Source organism: Oncorhynchus kisutch, linkage group LG20 (genome assembly GCF_002021735.2).
Source record: "Oncorhynchus kisutch isolate 150728-3 linkage group LG20, Okis_V2, whole genome shotgun sequence".
NCBI classification, from domain to species: Eukaryota; Metazoa; Chordata; class Actinopteri; order Salmoniformes; family Salmonidae; genus Oncorhynchus; species Oncorhynchus kisutch.
This window is the reverse complement of record NC_034193.2, coordinates 14031265-14053950: the sequence shown is the minus strand read 5'-3', so window position 1 is coordinate 14053950 and position 22686 is coordinate 14031265. Positions and strand designations below refer to the sequence as shown.

Genomic DNA, 22686 nt, shown 5'->3' with positions numbered 1-22686 from the left:
CTCCCTTATCTCAGCTCGCTGGTCACCATAGCATCTCCCACCTGTAGCACACGCTCCAGCAGGTATATCTCTCTAGTCACCCCCAAGACCAATTCTTTCTTTGGCCGCCTCTCCTTCCAGTTCTCTGCTGCCAATGACTGGAACGAACTACAAAAATCTCTGAAACTGGAAACACTTATCTCCCTCACTAGCTTTAAGCACCAACTGTCAGAGCAGCTCACAGATTACTGCACCTGTACATAGCCCACCTATAATTTAGCCCAAACAACTACCTCTTTCCCAACTGTATTTAATTTTTATTTATTTATTTATTTTGCTCCTTTGCACCCCATTATTTTTTTATTTCTACTTTGCACATTCTTCCATTGCAAAACTACCATTCCAGTATTTTACTTGCTATATTGTATTTACTTTGCCATCATGGCCTTTTTTTGCCTTTACCTCCCTTCTCACCTCATTTGCTCACATTGTATATAGACTTGTTTATACTGCATTATTGACTGTATGTTTGTTTTTACTCCATGTGTAACTCTGTGTCGTTTTATCTGTCGAACTGCTTTGCTTTATCTTGGCCAGGTCGCAATTGTAAATGAGAACTTGTTCTCAACTTGCCTACCTGGTTAAATAAAGGTAAAATAAATAAATAAAAAAAATGTACAGGTAGAGATATTGGTGTGCAAAAGAGCAGAAAAGTTAATAAATAAAAACAGTATGGGGATGAGGTAGGTGAAGAAGGGTGGGCTATTTACCAATAGACTATGTACAGCTGCAGCGATCGGTTAGCTGCTCAGATAGCTGATGTTTGAAGTTGGTGAGGGAGATAAAAGTCTCCAACTTCAGCGATTTTTGCAATTCGTTCCAGTCACAGGCAGCAGAGTACTGGAACGAAAGGCGGCCGAATGAGGTGTTGGCTTTAGGGATGATCAGTGAGATACACCTGCTGGAGCGCGTGCTACGGATGGGTGTTGCCATCGTGACCAGTGAGCTGAGATAAGGCGGAGCTTTACCTAGCATGGACTTGTAGATGACCTGGAGCCAGTGGGTCTGGCGACGAATATGTAGCGAGGGCCAGCCGACTAGAGCATACAAGTCGCAGTGGTGGGTGGTATAAGGTGCTTTAGTGACAAAACGGATGGCACTGTGATAAACTGCATCCAGTTTGCTGAGTAGAGTGTTGGAAGCCATTTTGTAGATGACATCGCCGAAGTCGAGGATCGGTAGGATAGTCAGTTTTACTAGGGTAAGCTTGGCGGCGTGAGTGAAGGAGGCTTTGTTGCGGAATAGAAAGCCGACTCTTGATTTGATTTTCGATTGGAGATGTTTGATATGAGTCTGGAAGGAGAGTTTGCAGTCTAGCCAGACACCTAGGTACTTATAGACGTCCACATATTCTAGGTCGGAACCATCCAGGGTGGTGATGCTAGTCGGGCATGCGGGTGCAGGCAGCGACCGGTTGAAAAGCATGCATTTGGTTTTACTAACGTTTAAGAGCAGTTGGAGGCCACGGAAGGAGTGTTGTATAGCATTGAAGCTTGTTTGGAGGTTAGATAGCACAGTGTCCAAAGACGGGCCGAAAGTATATAGAATGGTGTCGTCTGCGTAGAGGTGGATCAGGGAATCGCCCGCAGCAAGAGCTACATCATTGATATACACAGAGAAAAGAGTCGGCCCGAGAATTGAACCCTGTGGCACCCCCATAGAGACTGCCAGAGGACCAGACAGCATGCCCTCCGATTTGACGCACTGAACTCTGTCTGCAAAGTAATTGGTGAACCAGGCAAGGCAGTCATCCGAAAAACCGAGGCTCCTGAGTCTGCCGATAAGAATATGGTGATTGACAGAGTCGAAAGCCTTGGCAAGGTCGATGAAGACGGCTGCACAGTACTGTCTTTTATCGATGGCGGTTATGATATCGTTGAGTACCTTGAGTGTGGCTGAGGTGCACCCATGACCGGCTCAGAAACCAGATTGCACAGCGGAGAAGGTACGGTGGGATTCGAGATGGTCAGTGACCTGTTTGTTGACTTGGCTTTCGAAGACCTTAGATAGGCAGGGCAGGATGGATATAGGTCTGTAACAGTTTGGGTCCAGGGTGTCTCCCCCTTTGAAGAGGGGGATGATTGCGGCAGCTTTCCAATCCTGGTGTAGTGCCGCCTGAACAGAGGTTCGGTTGCCTTCCTGCCACTCTGAAAACCAAACAGTGGGGAAGAAAAGCAGGTCATTTGATACGTTGTGGCTGGAACACTGAAACCTGACGGACCTAAACCTGGGCTGCTGCTGCTCAGTGTAGTGGCAGGATGGGATCCTGTGAGGGTCGTCCCTGATTGGTCCTTTAGAACAGCTCACTGCTACACAATAGGGGGTAGCGGTCAGGGGAGAATGAATGACAACATAAATGACATGTAGAATATGCAATATAGTAATATTATATTATTATTAAATTAGCACAACTTGAAATTAAAAGGCTTCAAGTTTATTTACTCATTCCCCAGCATCAGATGTCAAAATCGCTCGCCCTCTTTCTCTCTGACCACATCTGAGCAGTTGGAGGGAGGGAGGGATATGATTTGATTTATTAAGATCGCCATTAGCGACATCTAGTCTTACTGGGGTCTGACACAAAATGAAAAATACATTACAGACAAAAGACTTTACAATTTCCATACATTTAAAAACATGAACATGTAGGGTGTGTGTGCATCTATGAGTTACACATACGTGTCAGTACACACACACAACAAGAAGGTCACATGAGGGAGAGGCGTTGTGCTGTGAGGTGTTATTTTATTTGTTTATTGAAACCAGGTTTGCTGTTCATTTGCACTATATAAGATGGAAGGGAGTTCCATTAACTCATGGCTCTGTATAATACTGTATATAAGATGGAAGGGAGTTCCATTAACTCATGGCTCTGTATAATACTGTATATAAGATGGAAGGGAGTTCCATTAACTCATGTCTCTGTATAATACTGTATATAAGATGGAAGGGAGTTCCATTAACTCATGGCTCTGTATAATACTGTATATAAGATTGAAGGGAGTTCCATTAACTCATAGCTCTGTATAATACTGTATATAAGATTGAAGGGAGTTCCATGCACTCATGGCTCTGTATAATACTGTTTATAAGATGGAAGGGAGTTCCATGAACTCATGTCTCTGTATAATACTGTATATAAGATGGAAGGGAGTTCCATGAACTCATAGCTCTGTATAATACTGTTTCCTTGAGTTTGTTCTGGACCTGGGGACTGTGAAAAGACCCCTGGTGGCATGTCTGGTGGGGGAAGTGTGCGTGTTAGTGCTTTGTGTTGACTATGCAAACCATTTGGAATTTCCAACACAATGTTTCTTGTAAAAAAAAAAAAGAAGTGATGCAGTCAGTCTTTCCTCAACTCTTAGCCAAGAGAGACTGGCATGTATAGTGTTAATATTATCTTCTGATTACAATGAAGAGCAGCTTAACTAGGTCTTTCTTTGCAGCACTTGACCATATGACTGGACAATAATCAAGATACGATCAAACTAGAGCCTGCAGGACTTGCTTTGTGGAGTGTGGTGTCAAAAAAAGAGCATCTCTTTAATATGGACAGACTGCTCCCCATCTTTACAACCATTGAATCTATATGTTTTGGCCATGACGGTTTACAATCTAAGGTAGCACCAAGTCATTTAGTCTCCTCAACTTGGTCAACAGCCACACCATCCATTACCAGATTCAGCTCAGGTCTAGAACTTAGGGAATGATTTGTACCAAATACAATGCTCATAGTTTTAGATATGTTCAGGACCCGTTTATTATTAGCTACCCATTCCAAAACAGACTGCAACTCTTTGTTAAGCATTTCAGTGAATTCATTAGCTGTGGTTGCTGATGCGTATATGGTTGAGTCATCAGCATACATGGACACACATGCTTTGTTTAATGCCAAGTGGTAGGTCATTGGTAAAAATAGAAAAGTGTAGAGGGCCTAGAGAACTGCCCTGCGGTACACCACACTTTACATATATGACATTAGAGAAGCTTCCATTTAAGAAAACCCTCTGAGTTCTATTAGATACAGTGCATTCAGAAAGTATTCAGACCCCTTGACTTTTTCCACATTTTGTTACGTTACAGCCTTATTCTAAAATGGACTAAATCGTTTTTTTCCCTCTTTCCTTTTTTTCTACACATAATGACAAACTGTTTTTATTTTAGGAAATATATTACAAATAAAAAACTGAAATAACACATTTACGTGTTTAGGATTCAGACCCTTTACTAAGTACATTGTTGAAGCACCTTTGACAGCAATCACAGCCTCGAGTCTTCTTGGGCATGACGCTACTACTGTTGGCACAACTGAAAGTGCACTTTCCTCATTGCAACTCCCGTACGGGCTCGGGAGAGACGAAGGTTGAAAGTCATGCGTCCTCCGATACACAACCCAACCAAGCCTCACTGCTTCTTAACACAGCGCGCATCCAACCAGCCGCACCAATGTGTCGGAGGAAACACCGTGCACCTGGCAACATTGGTTAATGTGCACTGCGCCCGGCCCGCCACAGGAGTCGCTGGTGCACGATGAGACAACGATATCCCTACCGGCCAAGCCCTCCCTAACCCGGACAACGCTAGGCCAATTGTGCGTCGCACCACAGACCTCCCGGTCACGGCCGGTTTACGACACAGCCTGGGCGCGAACCCAGAGTCTCTGGTGGCACAGCTGGCGCTGCAGTACAGCGCCCTTAACCACTGCACCACCCGGGAGGCCCTCAAACCACTGCATGGCAAGGACACCGTGAATATGGACGAAAACAAACACTGTAGTTATTCCCTCCGTAAGTCAATCAAACAGGCACAATGTCAGTACAGAGACAAAGTGGAGTCGCAATTCAACGGGTCAGACACGAGACGTATGTGGAAGGGTCTACAGACAATCACGGACTACAAAGGGAAAACCAGTCACGTCGCGGACACCGACATCTTGCTTCCGGATAAGCTAAACACCTTCTTGACCAGTTTTTAGGATAACACAGTGCCACCGACGCGGCCCACTACCAAGGACTGTGGGGTCTTCTATGTGGCCGACGTAAGACATTTAAGCATGTTAATCCTCGCAAGGCCGTCGGACCAGACGGCATCCCTAGCCGCATCCTCAGAGCATGCACAGACCAGCTGGCTGGAGTGTTTACGGACATATTCATTCTCTCACTATCCCAGTCTGCTGTCCCCACTTGCTTCAAGATGTCCACTATTGTTCCTGTACCAAAGAAAGCAAAGGTAACTGAACTAAATTACTATCGCCCCATAGCACTCACTTCTGTCATCATGAAGTGCTTTAAGAGGCTAGTTAAGGATCATATCACCTCTTCCTTACCTGACACACTAGACCCACTTCAATTTGCATACCGCCCCAATAGAGCCACAGACAATGCAATCGCCATCGCACTGCACCCTGCCCTATCCCATCTGGACAAGAGGAATACCTATGTAAGAATGCTGTTCATGGACTAAAGCTCAGCCTTCAACACCATTGTACCATCCAAGCTCACCATTAAGCTCGACCATGGGTCTGAACCCCGCCCTGTGCATTTAGTTATCTAGCTTGCTGTTGCGAGCTGAATTTGTCCTGGGATATAAACGTTGAGATGTTATTTTACCTGAAATGCACAAGGTCCTCTACTCCGACAAGTAGTCCACACATAAAACTTTCAACCGAATCGTTTCCAGTCATCTCTCCTCCCAGGCTTTTTCTTCTTTGGACTTTATATGGCTATTGGCATCTAACTTTCATAATAAGGTGTATTACCACAACCAACCGACCGACCTCAGTTCATCTTTCAATCATCCACATGAGTACAACCAATGAGGAGATGGCACGTATATGCTTCTATAAACCAATGAGGAGATGGGAGAGGCAGGACTTGCACCATGTTCAGCGTTCAGCGTCACAAATAGAACTGACTTCTATTTTAACACTTGGCAATGCAGACGCTCGTTGGCGCGTGCGAGCAGTGTGGGTGCAATAATTTAATAACATGTATGTGTAAATTTCTTTAGCAACGCTCGCTCACCGGACGCGAGCAGTGTGCTCAGCATGTTAGAAAGCACTGTCCATTTCATTGTGTAACACCATGCCCAAACCGGACTCACGCATATGTCCGCGTGCACCACCATGCGCAAATTGATTTTGTCCCGCCACACCAAACACGATCATGCCCCCAGGTTGAAATATCAACACAAACTCTGAACCAATTATATTAATTTGGGGACAGGTCGAAAATCATTAAACAGTTATGGCAATTTAGCTCGCTAGCTTGCTGTTGCTAGCTAATTTGTCCTGATATATAAACGTTGAATTGTTATTTTACCTGAAATGCACAAGGTCCTCTACTCCGACAATAAATCCTCACATAAAACAGTTAACCGAATCGTTTCCAGTCATCTCTCCTTCTTCTAGGCTTTATCGTCTTTGGACTTTATATGGCGATTGGCATCTAACTTTCATAATAAGGTGTATTAACACAACTGACCGACCGACCTCAGTTCATATTTCAGTCAGCCACGTGGGCATAACCAATGAGGAGATGGCACATGGGTATATGCTTCTATAAACCAATGAGGAGATGGGAGAGGCAGGACTTGCACCGCGTTCCATGTCACAAATAGAACTGACTTCTATTTTAGAGCTTGGCAACGCAGACGCTCGTTGGCGCACGTGAGCAGTGTGGATGCCATGATTGAATAACATGTATATGTACATTTATTTTGCAACGCGAGTGGTGTGGTCAGCATGTTAGGCTTTGACATCCACAACATCCATGTTTCAACCTGCTGTTGAACTTCTTTCTTCAGATTGAGCATCACAGTGAGGCGAGTTTTAGAACTACTGTGATTTCGATGTGATTTTCGATTTCATTGACATTGATGTCAGAGTGGTCAGAGGGACAATAGAGCCATGAGTAGCAGGCCATTAGGACCTGACGGTAGTTAGCAAATTGGGTACTAGAAAGCCATGTCCAGAGTGTATAAAAGGGGGTTACTGTGACTCAACGGTCACATGGAATTTTACTGAGGTAATGACTCATGACTGCCGGTGTGGCGGCAGCCCTAGGGTCAGCTACCATTCTCAGTAGCGTTCCCTCTAAGTTGTCAATTCCAGGAGGTTTGTCATTTTTGATCGATAACAATAATTGTTCCACCTCTCCCACACTATCTTTGCAAAATTCCAACTTACAATGCTTTTCTTTCATTATTGTTTTTTTTATGCATGAGTATGGTGGCTCACTGTTCATTACTGGCATTTCCTGCCTAAGTTTTCCTACTTTGCCAATGAAGTAATCATTAACATAATTGGCAACATCAGATGGTTTTGTGATGAATAATCTGATGTGATGAAAGATGTAATTTAATGTGTCTTTCTGCCCATAATTTCATCCAAAGTTTTTTTTTTCCATCATTCTATATATCATTGATCTTGGCTCCCGAGTGGTACAGTGGTCTAAGGCACTGCATCTCACTCCAGACCCTGGTTTGATTCCCATAGGGCGGCACACAATTGGCCCAGCATCATCTGGGTTAGGGTTTGGCCAGGATAGGCCGTCATTGTTAATAAAAATGTGTTCTTAACTGACTTGCCTAGTTAAATAAAGGTTAAATACAATTATAAAAACGGTTTCTTCTTTTTGTTGAGTTTAGTCACATCATTTCTCAATTTGCAGTAAGATGTGCAGCCAGACTTATTAGCCACTCCTTTTACCCCATCTCCTTCAACCATACAGTTGTTCAATTCCTCATCAATCCATGGAGCCTTAACAGTTCCAACAGTCAGTTTCTTAACAGTCTGTCAATAATTGGAAGAAGCAATTTCATAAATGTATCAAATGCAATGTCTGGATGCTACTTATTAATCACATCAGACCAACAAATATTTTTAACATCCTCCACATAGGAGTCACAGCTAAATCTTTTGTAGGATCGCTTATACACTATTTTAGGACCAGCTTTTGGAACTTTGGCTTTCCTGGATATAGCCAATATATTGCGATCACTGCATCCAATGGGTACAGATACAGCTTTAGAACAAAGTTCTACAGCATTAGTAAAAATGGGGATCATTATTGCGGTAATTATTGGAAACACTTCACATATTGATCCCTGCTGCCAAGGATGGACATGATGCAGCAGCCCTATTTCTCTGTCCCCCCTCCCATCCCGCTCACATCCCCCTACTCTCTCACTCTCTTCCCTCACTGAGGGATGGTCACAATCTGACTAAATGCAGGATGTTTCACTCAGGAAAAATAGAATGTATCATTTTCAACATCGCAACTGATATCTGACAGTACATGGTCTGTGCACACAGTGGTCCTATTTTCCTAAAGGCCGTTCTACGTCGGGGGACTGGTGTAGATTCAACATGGTGGTTGCGTGCCTGACGCTGAGGACTCTTGTCAGGTCTCTTCGGACCGTTCATGACAGTGCTGAGTGACACTTCTCTTCCTCTCTCTTCAGACGCACTACGGGGACGGGGAGTACATCATCAGACAGGGAGCCAGAGGGGACACCTTCTTCATCATCAGCAAGGGAAAGGTGACCAACCTTTTGATAATAGAGGTGCACGTATTAATGGTGCACGGCGTCAGTGGGGCTAGCCAAGGCCTGTCTACTACGGTGATTACGGTAGAGGTTAGCTCAATGTCAGAAAGTGGTAACCTCATCCTCCTGGGGGTATATCCTCAATTTGTGATGGAACTCCTTGCTGTTATAGCGTCATTCTATAACAGGCTAGCGTCCTTCCCCCTGCTACGGGGGGGGGGGGGGGGGGGGGGGTCGGAGAGAGGCTCCAATATTAGAGCAATGAATGACTGCTGATTCCTTTCCTTACAGGTGAACGTCACCAGGGAGGATTCTTCCAATGACATGCCTGTGTACCTGCGAGGCCTGGGCAAAGGAGACTGGTTTGGGGAGAAAGCCCTGCAGGGGTAAGTTGGTTAGTCTTGTCTGTGGAAAGGTCCATAATATGAAGATTTGCAATACTGAAGGGGAAACGACTTCTTTCTAATCTCCTCCAATACAAGAGTATGAAAGTTGGTGGAATATGTGACATGATTAGTATTGTAATGCTCCGGGTGTCGTGGGTGTGGAGTCAAACGCAGGAGACAGAGTGCAATGCTGTACTTCTTTAATAGCACCAACGCACCACAGGGTGCTCACAATAGTAACGGCCCCAAACACAGGGAATGAAAATGTACAACGGAAAAATGCACGACCAGGCACTAACACGTACCTCAGAGCCAAAGGTTACACTGAAATAATCCCGCACAACAACCAGGCGGGCCGGCTGTCTAATAAAGACAAACTAATCATTCATAAGCAGGTGCTACCAATAAACATACAAGGAGGGGGAGGAAAGACAATCAGTGGCAGCTAATAGGCCGGTGACGACGACTGCCGAGCGCCACCCGCCCGGGAAGGGAAACCACCCTCGGTCGGACTTGTGACAAGTATGATACACCAATATCACTTCACCAGGACTGAGAGGAAAATAGAGAGGTAAAGATAGGGTGATAGAGGGAGAATGAACAGGTGTATTTCTCTGATGGAAAGGTGCTCTCTTTAGGCCACCTCAGTGTGTGTCTGAAGAGCCCCACCGTGTCAGAACAGTCAGCAGCCTCTCAGATCCCTCTCATCACTGCATACCACTTAAGGCAAAGTCATCCTAAAGTTCAGCTGTTCACATATTCCAATTCCTCCCGCTGCTGTATGTTGTTGACCTGGTAGAAAAGAGGCACTATTGCGCAAGAAGATTGTATCGTGGAAGAGAGGTTCTGTCGTGGAAGAGAGGTGGTGTCGTGGAAGAGAGGTTAAGTCATGGAAGAGTGGTTCTGTCGTGGAAGAGAGGTTCTGTCGTGTAAGTGAGGTTCTGTCATGGAAGAGAGGTTATGTCGTGGAAGAGAGGTTATGTTGTGGAAGAGAGGTAGTATCGTGGAAGATCGGTTCTGTCGTGGAAGAGAGGTTATGTAGTGGAAGAGAGGTAGTATCGTGGAAGATAGGTTGTATAGTGGAAGAGAGGTTGTATAGTGGAAGAGAGGTAGTGTTGTGGAAGAGAGGTAGTATTGTGGAAGAGAGGTAGTATAGTGGAAGAGAGGTAGTATCGTGGAAGAGAGGTTGTATTGTGGAAGAGAGGTTGTATTGTGGAAGAGAGGTTGTATAGTGGAAGAGAGGTAGTATCATGGAAGAGAGGTTGTATAGTGGAAGAGAGGTTGTATTGTGGAAGAGTCCAATCTGTCGATCAGTTGGGGTGTATGATGAAGTACTGCATTACAATGTAAAGTTATACAAGCAAGCCTACTTTATGTGCAGTACAGTACAGATGAATGATAAAAGTGAATGTGACAGAAAAAAGGTTTTCTGCAAATCGGCTCCAATTACATTGATACTCTTTGTTTTTAATGGTTTCATGTCACTGTGTTAACCTAACAAAAGCTCTTCCCTTGACATGATAGCTACCTGAAGTTCAGCCATTCTTCTCTGTCCTGGTATAGCTGTGGAACAATGTTATTCAGGTCATTGGTCCTGAGGTGTAGAAAGGAGCAGCTATCACACTGACTGGTAAAGTCAATGAATGAAGACCTGGGGCTCTCTCTTTCACACAGTCAGACAGACAGTCTTTGAGTCAGTGTGGCGTGAGGACCGTTATAAAGGAGGGATTCAACTATATGATGGGTTTACAGGAGGCCACGACCGCTGAAGGAGCTTTATTGATTCCAGGAGTCGTGACGACCAGTGGGGAGAGAAGTGTTAACAAAGGAAGTAGTCAGGGTTAAGGCAGGTTAAGCTGTCTTTATTAGAGAGGAAATGGACTGGAAGCTCTCACAGGCATGACGGAAGGTAAAGCGTTCTCCTCAGGCCAGTAGAAAGTGAACGGTGAGATTTAGAAAAGCTCACCTCTCGCCTTTTAATCATCTCCTGGGCAAGAGAAGGCTCAGACTCTGACATGAGGTGTTAACCTGATCACTTTTGAAAAGGATGTTTTAATGCTGCAGCAGAATATGCATTCAGATATTTCATGTAGAATAATTACAAAGGGGAAGTAAACATATTCAAACCAAATCTTTTCTTGTCACCTCATTTGACATTAAACTATTTTCCTGAAAGCGAGTGCTTAGAATGGTAATTTGTTTTTGACATAAAGCCGAGAAATAGTCCTTAACCACGCATTACATCATTCAGTAGTCCGTTAGGAGTCTACAGGCTGTTTTGATTGGCTGACTGGAGGCAGTGAGAGATAGGCACAGTGGTTCTGTGGCACAGTGACCTGCTCCCAGCTCGGATTAGAAGCGAGGAGACGAGAGAGAGGAGAGAGGTGAAAGTATCAGGGAGGGATTATTATATCCAGTGTCAGGCTGTGATTGAAAGAGACAGTGCCTCCTGGTGTTCCCTCGAGCTATGTCAGCCCTCAGGTGGCTATGGTGGCTTCAGTGGTGGACAGTCAATGGGCCAAGCTAACATTTGCAACAGTTTGAAGTTTGGTCAATAAAAAAAAAATGTATTTACAAATATAAAACATACATTGACAAGAACAATGGACAATTTAACATTTATATTCGTTGGTTATGTTCCAACACTCACTCCGTCTTGTGCCAATATCAGTTCTTTTTAAGTCTTGGTTCCAATAGTTTAAATAGAGATTGTCATTTGGATAGACTTTCTGCAAGGTTTTGTATATCTTACCTATCATATCATATCCTTTTTCTGACTCAAATAGAATTCCCTTAACATTGCTCTGATGTCCAAAAGATTTCAGATCGACATTTTGTGGTATAAAATATATTCTTTAAAAAATATATACTCGGCCATAACAGACTTTGTTTAGATGGGGGGAAAAAACTCATCGAATAAATTAAGTTGTACATGTCCCTAAATCTGTGGTTTTAACCTCCCAGACTTGGAGTTGTATCAACTCACAACCCAAGTCTTTTACTTACAACGTATAGTTAAATGCACTAAAGAGGAATGGGTACATATTGAAGAGGTGCATGCCCAGAATCTTCTCACGTGTCTGTTTTCAAAGGATGGAGCGAAGCACATTAACAACTTCATAGTTAAGAACACTATAACAACGTCATAGTTAAGAACACTATAACAACTTCATAGTTAAGAACACTATAACAACTTCATAGTTAAGAACACTATAACAACGTCATAGTTAAGAACACTATAACAACTTCATAGTTAAGAACACTATAACAACTTCATAGTTAAGAACACTATAACAACTTCATAGTTAAGAACACTATAACAACGTCATAGTTAATAACACTATAACAACGTCATAGTTAAGAACACTATAACAACTTCATAGTTAAGAACACTATAACAACTTCATAGTTAAGAACACTATAACAACTTCATAGTTAAGAACACTATAACAACGTCATAGTTAAGAACACTATAACAACTTCATAGTTAAGAACACTATAACAACTTCATAGTTAAGAACACTATAACAACTTCATAGTTAAGAACACTATAACAACTTCATAGTTAAGAACACTATAACAACGTCATAGTTAAGAACACTAACAACGTAATAGTTAAGAACACTATAACAACTTCATAGTTAAGAACACTGTAACAACTTCATAGTTAAGAACACTATAACAACGTCATAGTTAAGAACACTATAACAACTTCATAGTTAAGAACACTCTAACAATGTCATAGTTAACATTATGACATGGAAGAAAATGAAAGGGATCCTACAAGGACCAATATCACTTCCTAAAACCACATCCCTTTGGAACAATCATTGATAGCTTTTCAGAATTCACCAACAAATTGTCCCACATGGAAACCTAAAGGCATAGAAACCGTAAATGATGTGGTAATAGGAAATACAATTACAATTACTGTGGATATAGATACTTTTGTACCTGTTTCCTCCAGCATCTTCACAAGGTCCTTTGCTGTTGTTCTGGGATTCATTTGCACTTTTCTCACCAAAGTACGTTAATCTATAGGAGACAGAACGCGCCTCCTTCCTGAACGGTATGACGGCTGCGTGGTCCCATGGTGTTTATACTTGCGTACTATTGTTTGTACAGATGAACGTGGTACCTTCAGGCATTTAGAAATTGCTCCCAAGGATGAACCAGACTTGTGGAGGTCTACAATGTATTTTCTGAAGTCTTGGCTGATTTCTTTTGATTTTCCCATGGTGTCAAGCAAAGAGGCACTGAGTTTGAAGGTAGGCCTTGAAGTACATCCACAGGTACACCTCCAATTGACTCAAATTATGTCAATTAGCCTATCAGAAGCTTCTAAAGCCATGACATAAGTTTCTGGAGTTGTCCAAGCTGTTTAAAGGCACAGTCAACTTAGTGTATGTAAACTTCTGACCCACTGGAATTGTGATACAGTGAATTTAAGTGAAATAATCTGTCTGTTAACAATTGTTGGAAAAATTACTTGTCATGCACAAAGTAGATGTCCTAACCGACTTGCCAAAACTATAGTTTGTTAATTAACAAGAAATTTGTGGAGTGGTTGAAAAACGAGTTTTAATGACTCCAACATAAGTCTATGTAATCTTCCGACTTCAACTGTATGTGTTTGTTGCTAGACTGAATACACCATTTAAATTTTGTCCATATAATTGGACATATAACTGGGGTTTCCTCTCATTAGTTAATAGCATTACAATTCTTGTTATTTTCCCCCACAACAAAGACAAGGATATCTTGTTCTACGCTGCTTCGATGTTCACCAGAGTAGCAGTCACAGCCCTGAACAGCTAGGACATAAAGAGCTAGGGTGGTGTATTAGTTAGACTTTGAAAGACGCTATATCTCCAAATCGGCCTCTCTCCCTTTGATCTCTCCTTTGTCTTAATTAGCACACAGTCTTCTCCATTATTACTGTGTTTAGCAAATCAATCAGTGCTTGAGAAAGGGGCCGTGCTGTTTACCCAAGACTCTGACATTGATCTTTAGCGATATGTGCATGCTAGAGCAGCCTTGGGGGAGGAGGGGAGTGAGTCGTGATGAGTTGACTACAGACAGGACAGCACTATAGTCCTTGTGGTTAAATGGTTTTAAGTGGATTACAGGCTTTGATGTGGAGGAGGTTGTATGCTAAGTGGACTTTCATATCTGCTTTAAACAAAACACCATGTCCCTCACATTAAGGCTAATTATTGGCTATACGGGAGATGTCAGGACTCCTCTCTCTCTCTCTCTCTCTCTCAAACACACAGGACACACACAAACACACGCATCTTTCTTTTTCCTTCTCAGCCACACATGGGTACACATACAGTACCTGGACTTTGCCCAAGAATCTTTAGCACCAATCAGTGCTCAATTCATCGCCAGAGCCTTCCAGCTACTGAGCCAAAGAGAGCAGACTGGTCAGCAGAGTGAATGTCTAATTTCGCCGGCAGTTGGCATGAGCAGTCTGACCAGCTCTAAGCTACTTTACAAAGCCTTTGTTTTTCCTGGCATCTCTCCTAATCTGTGGAATTTCTTGGCTGGGTTGTGATAAACTGAGGCCTTAAATGCCTATGGCATTTATATTTCCCCCTAGTCTTTGTTCTGTGCAGACATTTCCGGTGAGATTGACAACCATAACCTTTCCTTCGGGCTGCTCTCTCACTGGTTGTTGATTGGCGTCGGTGAAGGCACGGTCTACTAAGGCTCAAATTGATCTCTGGAGCATGGCTGTGCCGGGCTCAATCTAGCCGGCATCAATGCCCACTTTCACTGCCTCTGTCTATGTTTCTCTCTCTCTCTCTCTGTCTCTCTCTCTCTGTCTCTCTGTCTCTCTCTAAGGCAATGCATCTCAGTGCTAGAGGCTTCCGACAGACACCCTTGTTCAATTCCAGGCTGTATCACAACCGGCCATGATCAGGAGTCCCATAGGGCAATTGGCCCAGCGTCGTCCGGGTTTGCCCGGTGTAGGCCGTCATTGTAAATAAGAATTTGTTCTTAACTGCCTTGCCGATGTTAAATAAAAACATATATTTCCCTGTCTAGTACCCTCCCTCGAAGCTCATAGTAGTTATAAAATGTTTGATGTGGGATATGTTTCTCTCTCCCTGCCATGATATGTGGCATCCTATCTCTAGAAAGCTCTCCTCTCATTTCACTGGGAGGTATCTGGTGATATAGCAGCTGTGGTCTATAGTGTACTGTAGATGTTTCCATCTCCCTGCCATGATACGTGCTAATTGGCTTGAAGAATGGCATCCTGCTCCCTCGTTGGGAGGTAGCGCCTTACACATATCAGCTATGTACCGAAGCATTGAAATGAATGTGTAAGGCTAGGTGGGTGGTCGGCTAGCAACAACTGTGATGTATTCTGTGTGAAATGGCCACCTCAGCCTGAGCCTTTTGAATCCCAGCATGTTCTTGTGAAGTCCAGGGAATTGTTGCCTCGTCCATGAGCAGTGGGGGAAATCACAGCTGTTCTCCCTGTCTATCTATTAGAGGGCTCATTTGGGCTGGATATTCCCCTCTTATTCTTCCCTCTCTCCGTCTCCCTTTTCCCCTCCGTCACCAGATAGTTCTGTCAAATCCCCTAGAAGAATACACCTGGTCTCACTGGTATGGTCCATGGAGACAGTCTGGACTGGACAGCTCAGGGCAGCCAGCTGATTGCATGGAAGATGGGGTATCAGATGGGGGTGTCTGGGTATCCTATGACACATGGAGGAATGTTTCTTCCATGTCTATAATTTAACAGATTTGCTGCTAGAAATGTGTTCATTTGCCATTAGAAATGTGTTCATAATGCATGCTCTAGAATGCCACTCAAGCCAATCACAAGCAAGTATTCAACAATGCCATGGTATACGTAACCATATTGAATTCATGTCAATTAATGTTGTATGCTGTATGGTATTACTAGCAAGGTGTTCGCTCGGCCACCGTTCTGTTATTTTTGGTTCGTTATGAAATCATCTGGGCATCCCCCATTCAGTGATGCGATATACAGTACATGCAGTTACATGCATCCACCAATAAGAACTTCTAATAGTCTTCGGAGGTGGTCTCATGGTATATTTGTCTCTTACTGATATCTTGCAGTTGATGCTCTTTAGGGATAACAATTTACTGGTACTCTAGGCTCAGGAAAACCTACAATAGATAGCCTCTTTCAGCAATGTGTTGTAGCTCTAAAGTACCATCCCCTCTGTGTTGATGGACAGTGTGTTATTAACCCTTTCACCTCACTGTAATTATCATGCTGCACAGCTGCTGGATGTGACCTTTCACAAGCATCATTTAGGAGAAGACCCTCTCTCTCCCTCAGACTAATATCAGTTGAGCTAGTGCCAGACTGGAGTGTGTGTGTGTGTGTGTGTGTGTGTGTGTGTGTGTGTGTGTGTGTGTGTGTGTGTGTGTGTGTGTGTGTGTGCGTGTGCGTGTGCGTGTGCGTGTGCGTGTGTGTGTGTGTGTGTGTGTGTGTTTTTTCACAGGTGGAGCGCAGGTCATTATAGATACCACTGACACAGATTAAAGTGATTGGGGGAAGACTTCTTCAGGTTACGGTGAAGGGGATTCCAATGACAGCATAGATAACTGTAGAGATTACGATCATGACAATTTACAATTTATAGGATGTGTTGAATGCTATGTTTGCAAATCCGTATTCACATTTTTCAAAAACATTATTCCCTTAAGGCTAAATCTAACTAGAATTTAACATGAATATTACTTTCTGAATGAACAGTGACTTACGTCCAAGAGTGAGGAATGTGGGTATACTTTTGACTGATGTGTTGTCACTTTGTGTCCCCACAGCGAGGACATCAGGACGGCTAATGTGATCGCTGCTGAAGCTGTCACCTGCCTGGTCATTGACAGAGAGTAAGTAGTTTCAAGATTTATTTGTTACACTCACACAAGTAAAGTGAAACGCTTAACTTACATGCCCTTCCCAACAGTAGGGTCGTAAAGGGAGGTTTGTTACCCGAAACTTTACAAGTAAAGATTACCAATAAACTACCAGCATTTTGGTATCTTAGATTATCTTTTTCATTAATAAGGCTATTTTCTCTAGAAACTCATGTACAATATGGACAATACGATTTAAAAAAAAAGTTATTCAAGTATAAATTACTAGAGATATAAACAGATTGGCATAGATTTTCTGTTAATCACTGAATATTCTGGTAACTTTGGTAAATTACTGAAAGCTTTGCATCCCTTCCCAACAGTGCAGTATTGAATATCTAAATAGAGCAGTAGCCTGTAGGGTAGTAGTAGCCTGTAGAGTAGTAGTATTAGTCTTTAGAGTAGTAGCCTGTAGGGTAGTAATAGTAGCCTGTAGAGTAGTAGCCTGTAGAGTAGTAGCCTGTAGGGTAGTAATAGTAGCCTGTAGAGTAGTAGCCTGTAGGGTAGTAGTAGTAGCTTGTAGAGTAGTAGTAGTAGCCTGTAGAATAGTAGTATTACCCTGTACAGTAGTATCCTGTAGAGTAGTAACATGTAGCGTAGTAGCCTGTAGAGTGGCAATAATACCCTGTAGTGTAGTAGCCTGTAGAGTAGTGGCCTGTTGGGCAGTAGTGGTAGCCTGTAGAGTAGTAGTAGCCCGTAGATTGGTAGTATTAGCCTGTAGAGTAGTAGTAGTAGCCTGTAGCCTGTAGGGTAGTAGCTTGTAGAGTAGTAATTGACTGTAGAGTAGTAGTAGTAGCCTGTGAAATAGTTGTAGTAGCCTGTAGAGTAGTGGCCTATAGTGTAGTAGTGGCCTGTAGAATAGTGGTAGAAGCCTGTAGAGTAGTAATTGACTGTAGAGTAGTAGCCTGTAGAATAGTGGTAGTAGCCTGTGAAATAGTTGTAGTAGCCTGTAGAGTAGTGGCCTATAGTGTAGTAGTGGCCTGTAGAATAGTGGAAGAAGCCTGTAGAGTAGTAATTGACTGTAGAGTAGTAGCCTGTAGAATAGTAGTAGTAGCCTGTGAAATAGTTGTAGTAGCCTGTAGAGTAGTGGCCTATAGTGTAGTAGTGGCCTGTAGAATAGTGGTAGAAGCCTGTAGAGTAGTAATTGACTGTAGAGTAGTAGCCTGTAGAATAGTAGTAGTAGCCTGTAGAGTAGTAATTGACTGTAGAGTAGTAGCCTGTAGAATAGTGGTAGTAGCCTGTGAAATAGTTGTAGTAGCCTGTAGAGTAGTGGCCTATAGTGTAGTAGTGGCCTGTAGAATAGTGGTAGAAGCCTGTAGAGTAGTAATTGACTGTAGAGTAGTAGCCTGTAGAATAGTAGTAGTAGCCTGTGAAATAGTTGTAGTAGCCTGTAGAGTAGTGGCCTATAGTGTAGTAGTGGCCTGTAGAATAGTGGTAGAAGCCTGTAGAGTAGTAATTGACTGTAGAGTAGTAGCCTGTAGAATAGTGGTAGTAGCCTGTAGAGTAGTAATTGACTGTAGAGTAGTAGCCTGTAGAATAGTAGTAGTAGCCTGTGAAATAGTTGTAGTAGCCTGTAGAGTAGTGGCCTATAGTGTAGTAGTGGCCTGTAGAATAGTGGTAGAAGCCTGTAGAGTAGTAATTGACTGTAGTAGTAGTAGCCTGTAGAATAGTAGTATTACCCTGTACAGTAGTATCCTGTAGAGTAGTAACATGTAGCGTAGTAGCCTGTAGAGTGGCAATAATACCCTGTAGTGTAGTAGCCTGTAGAGTAGTGGCCTGTTGGGCAGTAGTGGTAGCCTGTAGAGTAGTAGTAGCCCGTAGATTGGTAGTATTAGCCTGTAGAGTAGTAGTAGTAGCCTGTAGCCTGTAGGGTAGTAGCTTGTAGAGTAGTAATTGACTGTAGAGTAGTAGTAGTAGCCTGTGAAATAGTTGTAGTAGCCTGTAGAGTAGTGGCCTATAGTGTAGTAGTGGCCTGTAGAATAGTGGTAGAAGCCTGTAGAGTAGTAATTGACTGTAGAGTAGTAGCCTGTAGAATAGTGGTAGTAGCCTGTGAAATAGTTGTAGTAGCCTGTAGAGTAGTGGCCTATAGTGTAGTAGTGGCCTGTAGAATAGTGGAAGAAGCCTGTAGAGTAGTAATTGACTGTAGAGTAGTAGCCTGTAGAATAGTAGTAGTAGCCTGTGAAATAGTTGTAGTAGCCTGTAGAGTAGTGGCCTATAGTGTAGTAGTGGCCTGTAGAATAGTGGTAGAAGCCTGTAGAGTAGTAATTGACTGTAGAGTAGTAGCCTGTAGAATAGTAGTAGTAGCCTGTAGAGTAGTAATTGACTGTAGAGTAGTAGCCTGTAGAATAGTGGTAGTAGCCTGTGAAATAGTTGTAGTAGCCTGTAGAGTAGTGGCCTATAGTGTAGTAGTGGCCTGTAGAATAGTGGTAGAAGCCTGTAGAGTAGTAATTGACTGTAGAGTAGTAGCCTGTAGAATAGTAGTAGTAGCCTGTGAAATAGTTGTAGTAGCCTGTAGAGTAGTGGCCTATAGTGTAGTAGTGGCCTGTAGAATAGTGGTAGAAGCCTGTAGAGTAGTAATTGACTGTAGAGTAGTAGCCTGTAGAATAGTGGTAGTAGCCTGTAGAGTAGTAATTGACTGTAGAGTAGTAGCCTGTAGAATAGTAGTAGTAGCCTGTGAAATAGTTGTAGTAGCCTGTAGAGTAGTGGCCTATAGTGTAGTAGTGGCCTGTAGAATAGTGGTAGAAGCCTGTAGAGTAGTAATTGACTGTAGAGTAGTAGCCTGTAGAATAGTGGTAGAAGCCTGTAGAGTAGTAATTGACTGTAGAGTAGTAGCCTGTAGAATAGTGGTAGAAGCCTGTAGAGTAGTAATTGACTGTAGAGTAGTAGCCTGTAGAATAGTGGTAGAAGCCTGTAGAGTAGTAATTGACTGTAGAGTAGTAGCCTGTAGAATAGTGGTAGAAGCCTGTAGAGTAGTAATTGACTGTAGAGTAGTAGCCTGTAGAATAGTAGTAGTAGCCTGTAGAGTAGTAATTGACTGTAGAGTAGTAGCCTGTAGAATAGTAGTAGTAGCCTGTAGAGTAGTAATTGACTGTAGAGTAGTAGCCTGTAGAATAGTAGTAGTAGCCTGTAGAGTAGTAATTGACTGTAGAGTAGTAGCCTGTAGAATAGTAGTAGTAGCCTGTAGAGTAGTAATTGACTGTAGAGTAGTAGCCTGTGGAATAGTAGTAGTAGCCTGTAGAATAGAGTAGTAGCCTGTAGAATAGTAGTAGTAGCCTGTAGAATAGAGTAGTAGCCTGTAGAATAGTGGTAGTAGCCTGTAGAATAGTAGTAGTAGCCTGTAGAATAGAGTAGTAGCCTGTAGAATAGTGGTAGAAGCCTGTAGAATAGTAGTAGTAGCCTGTAGAATAGAGTAGTAGCCTGTAGAATAGTAGTAGTAGCCTGTAGAATAGAGTAGTAGCCTGTAGAATAGTAGTAGTAGCCTGTAGAATAGTAGTAGTAGCCTGTAGAATAGTGGTAGTAGCCTGTAGAGTAGTAATTGACTGTAGAGTAGTAGCCTGTAGAATAGTGGTAGTAGCCTGTGAAATAGTTGTAGTAGCCTGTAGAATAGTAGTAGTAGCCTGTAGAATAGTAGTAGTAGCCTGTAGAATAGTGGTAGTAGCCTGTAGAGTAGTAATTGACTGTAGAGTAGTAATTGACTGTAGAGTAGTAGCCTGTAGAATAGTGGTAGTAGCCTGTGAAATAGTTGTAGTAGCCTGTAGAATAGTAGTAGTAGCCTGTAGAATAGTAGTAGTAGCCTGTAGAATAGTGGTAGTAGCCTGTAGAGTAGTAATTGACTGTAGAGTAGTAGCCTGTAGAATAGTGGTAGTAGCCTGTGAAATAGTTGTAGTAGCCTGTAGAATAGTAGTAGTAGCCTGTAGAATAGTAGTAGTAGCCTGTAGAATAGTGGTAGTAGCCTGTAGAGTAGTAATTGACTGTAGAGTAGTAATTGACTGTAGAGTAGTAGCCTGTAGAATAGTGGTAGTAGCCTGTGAAATAGTTGTAGTAGCCTGTAGAATAGTAGTAGTAGCCTGTAGAATAGTGGTAGAAGCCTGTAGAGTAGTAATTGACTGTAGAGTAGTAGCCTGTAGAATAGTGGTAGTAGCCTGTGAAATTGTTGTAGTAGCCTGTAGAATAGTAGTAGTAGCCTGTAGAATAGTAGTAGTAGCCTGTAGAATAGTGGTAGTAGCCTGTAGAGTAGTAATTGACTGTAGAGTAGTAATTGACTGTAGAGTAGTAGCCTGTAGAATAGTGGTAGTAGCCTGTGAAATAGTTGTAGTAGCCTGTAGAATAGTAGTAGTAGCCTGTAGAATAGTAGTAGTAGCCTGTAGAATAGTGGTAGTAGCCTGTAGAGTAGTAATTGACTGTAGAGTAGTAGCCTGTAGAATAGTGGTAGTAGCCTGTGAAATAGTTGTAGTAGCCTGTAGAATAGTAGTAGTAGCCTGTAGAATAGTAGTAGTAGCCTGTAGAATAGTGGTAGTAGCCTGTAGAGTAGTAATTGACTGTAGAGTAGTAATTGACTGTAGAGTAGTAGCCTGTAGAATAGTGGTAGTAGCCTGTGAAATAGTTGTAGTAGCCTGTAGAATAGTAGTAGTAGCCTGTAGAATAGTGGTAGAAGCCTGTAGAGTAGTAATTGACTGTAGAGTAGTAGCCTGTAGAATAGTGGTAGTAGCCTGTAGAATAGTGGTAGTAGCCTGTAGAATAGTAGTAGTAGCCTGTAGAATAGTTGTAGTAGCCTGTAGAATAGTGGTAGTAGCCTGTAGAATAGTGGTAGTAGCCTGTAGAATAGTGGTAGTAGCCTGTAGAATAGTAGTAGTAGCCTGTAGAATAGTAGTAGTAGCCTGTAGAATAGTAGTAGTAGCCTGTAGAATAGTGGTAGTAGCCTGTAGAATAGTGGTAGTAGCCTGTAGAATAGTGGTAGTAGCCTGTAGAATAGTGGTAGTAGCCTGTAGAATAGTAGTAGTAGCCTGTAGAATAGTAGTAGTAGCCTGTAGAATAGTGGTAGTAGCCTGTAGAGTAGTGGTAGTAGCCTGTAGAATAGTAGCCTGTAGAATAGTGGTAGTAGCCTGTAGAATAGTGGTAGTAGCCTGTAGAATAGTGGTAGTAGCCTGTAGAATAGTGGTAGTAGCCTGTAGAATAGTGGTAGTAGCCTGTAGAATAGTGGTAGTAGCCTGTAGAATAGTGGTAGTAGCCTGTAGAATAGTGGTAGTAGCCTGTAGAATAGTGGTAGTAGCCTGTAGAGTAGTGGTAGTAGCCTGTAGAATAGTAGCCTGTAGAATAGTGGTAGTAGCCTGTAGAATAGTGGTAGTAGCCTGTAGAGTAGTGGTAGTAGCCTGTAGAATAGTAGCCTGTAGAATAGTGGTAGTAGCCTGTAGAATAGTGGTAGTAGCCTGTAGAGTAGTGGTAGTAGCCTGTAGAATAGTGGTAGTAGCCTGTAGAATAGTGGTAGTAGCCTGTAGAATAGTGGTAGTAGCCTGTAGAGTAGTGGTAGTAGCCTGTAGAATAGTAGCCTGTAGAATAGTGGTAGTAGCCTGTAGAATAGTGGTAGTAGCCTGTAGAGTAGTGGTAGTAGCCTGTAGAATAGTAGCCTGTAGAATAGTGTTAGTAGCCTGTAGAATAGTGGTAGTAGCCTGTAGAGTAGTGGTAGTAGCCTGTAGAATAGTAGCCTGTAGAATAGTGGTAGTAGCCTGTAGAATAGTGGTAGTAGCCTGTAGAGTAGTGGTAGTAGCCTGTAGAATAGTGGTAGTAGCCTGTAGAATAG

General features: G+C 42.7%; 1 protein-coding gene across 4 annotated transcripts in view; it reads left to right on the top strand.

The window, feature by feature from the left end:
• LOC109865573 (cGMP-dependent protein kinase 1) overlaps nucleotides 1-22686 on the top strand; it is a 180668-nt gene that overhangs the window by 126257 nt on the left and 31725 nt on the right. For all 4 annotated transcript variants that reach the window (XM_031799692.1, XM_020453859.2, XM_031799693.1 and 1 more), the window contains exons 6-8: nucleotides 8503-8580; nucleotides 8878-8972; nucleotides 16797-16862. In XM_031799692.1, the coding sequence (XP_031655552.1) occupies nucleotides 8503-8580; nucleotides 8878-8972; nucleotides 16797-16862 (239 nt within the window). The remainder of the gene's footprint in view (nucleotides 1-8502; nucleotides 8581-8877; nucleotides 8973-16796; nucleotides 16863-22686) is intronic.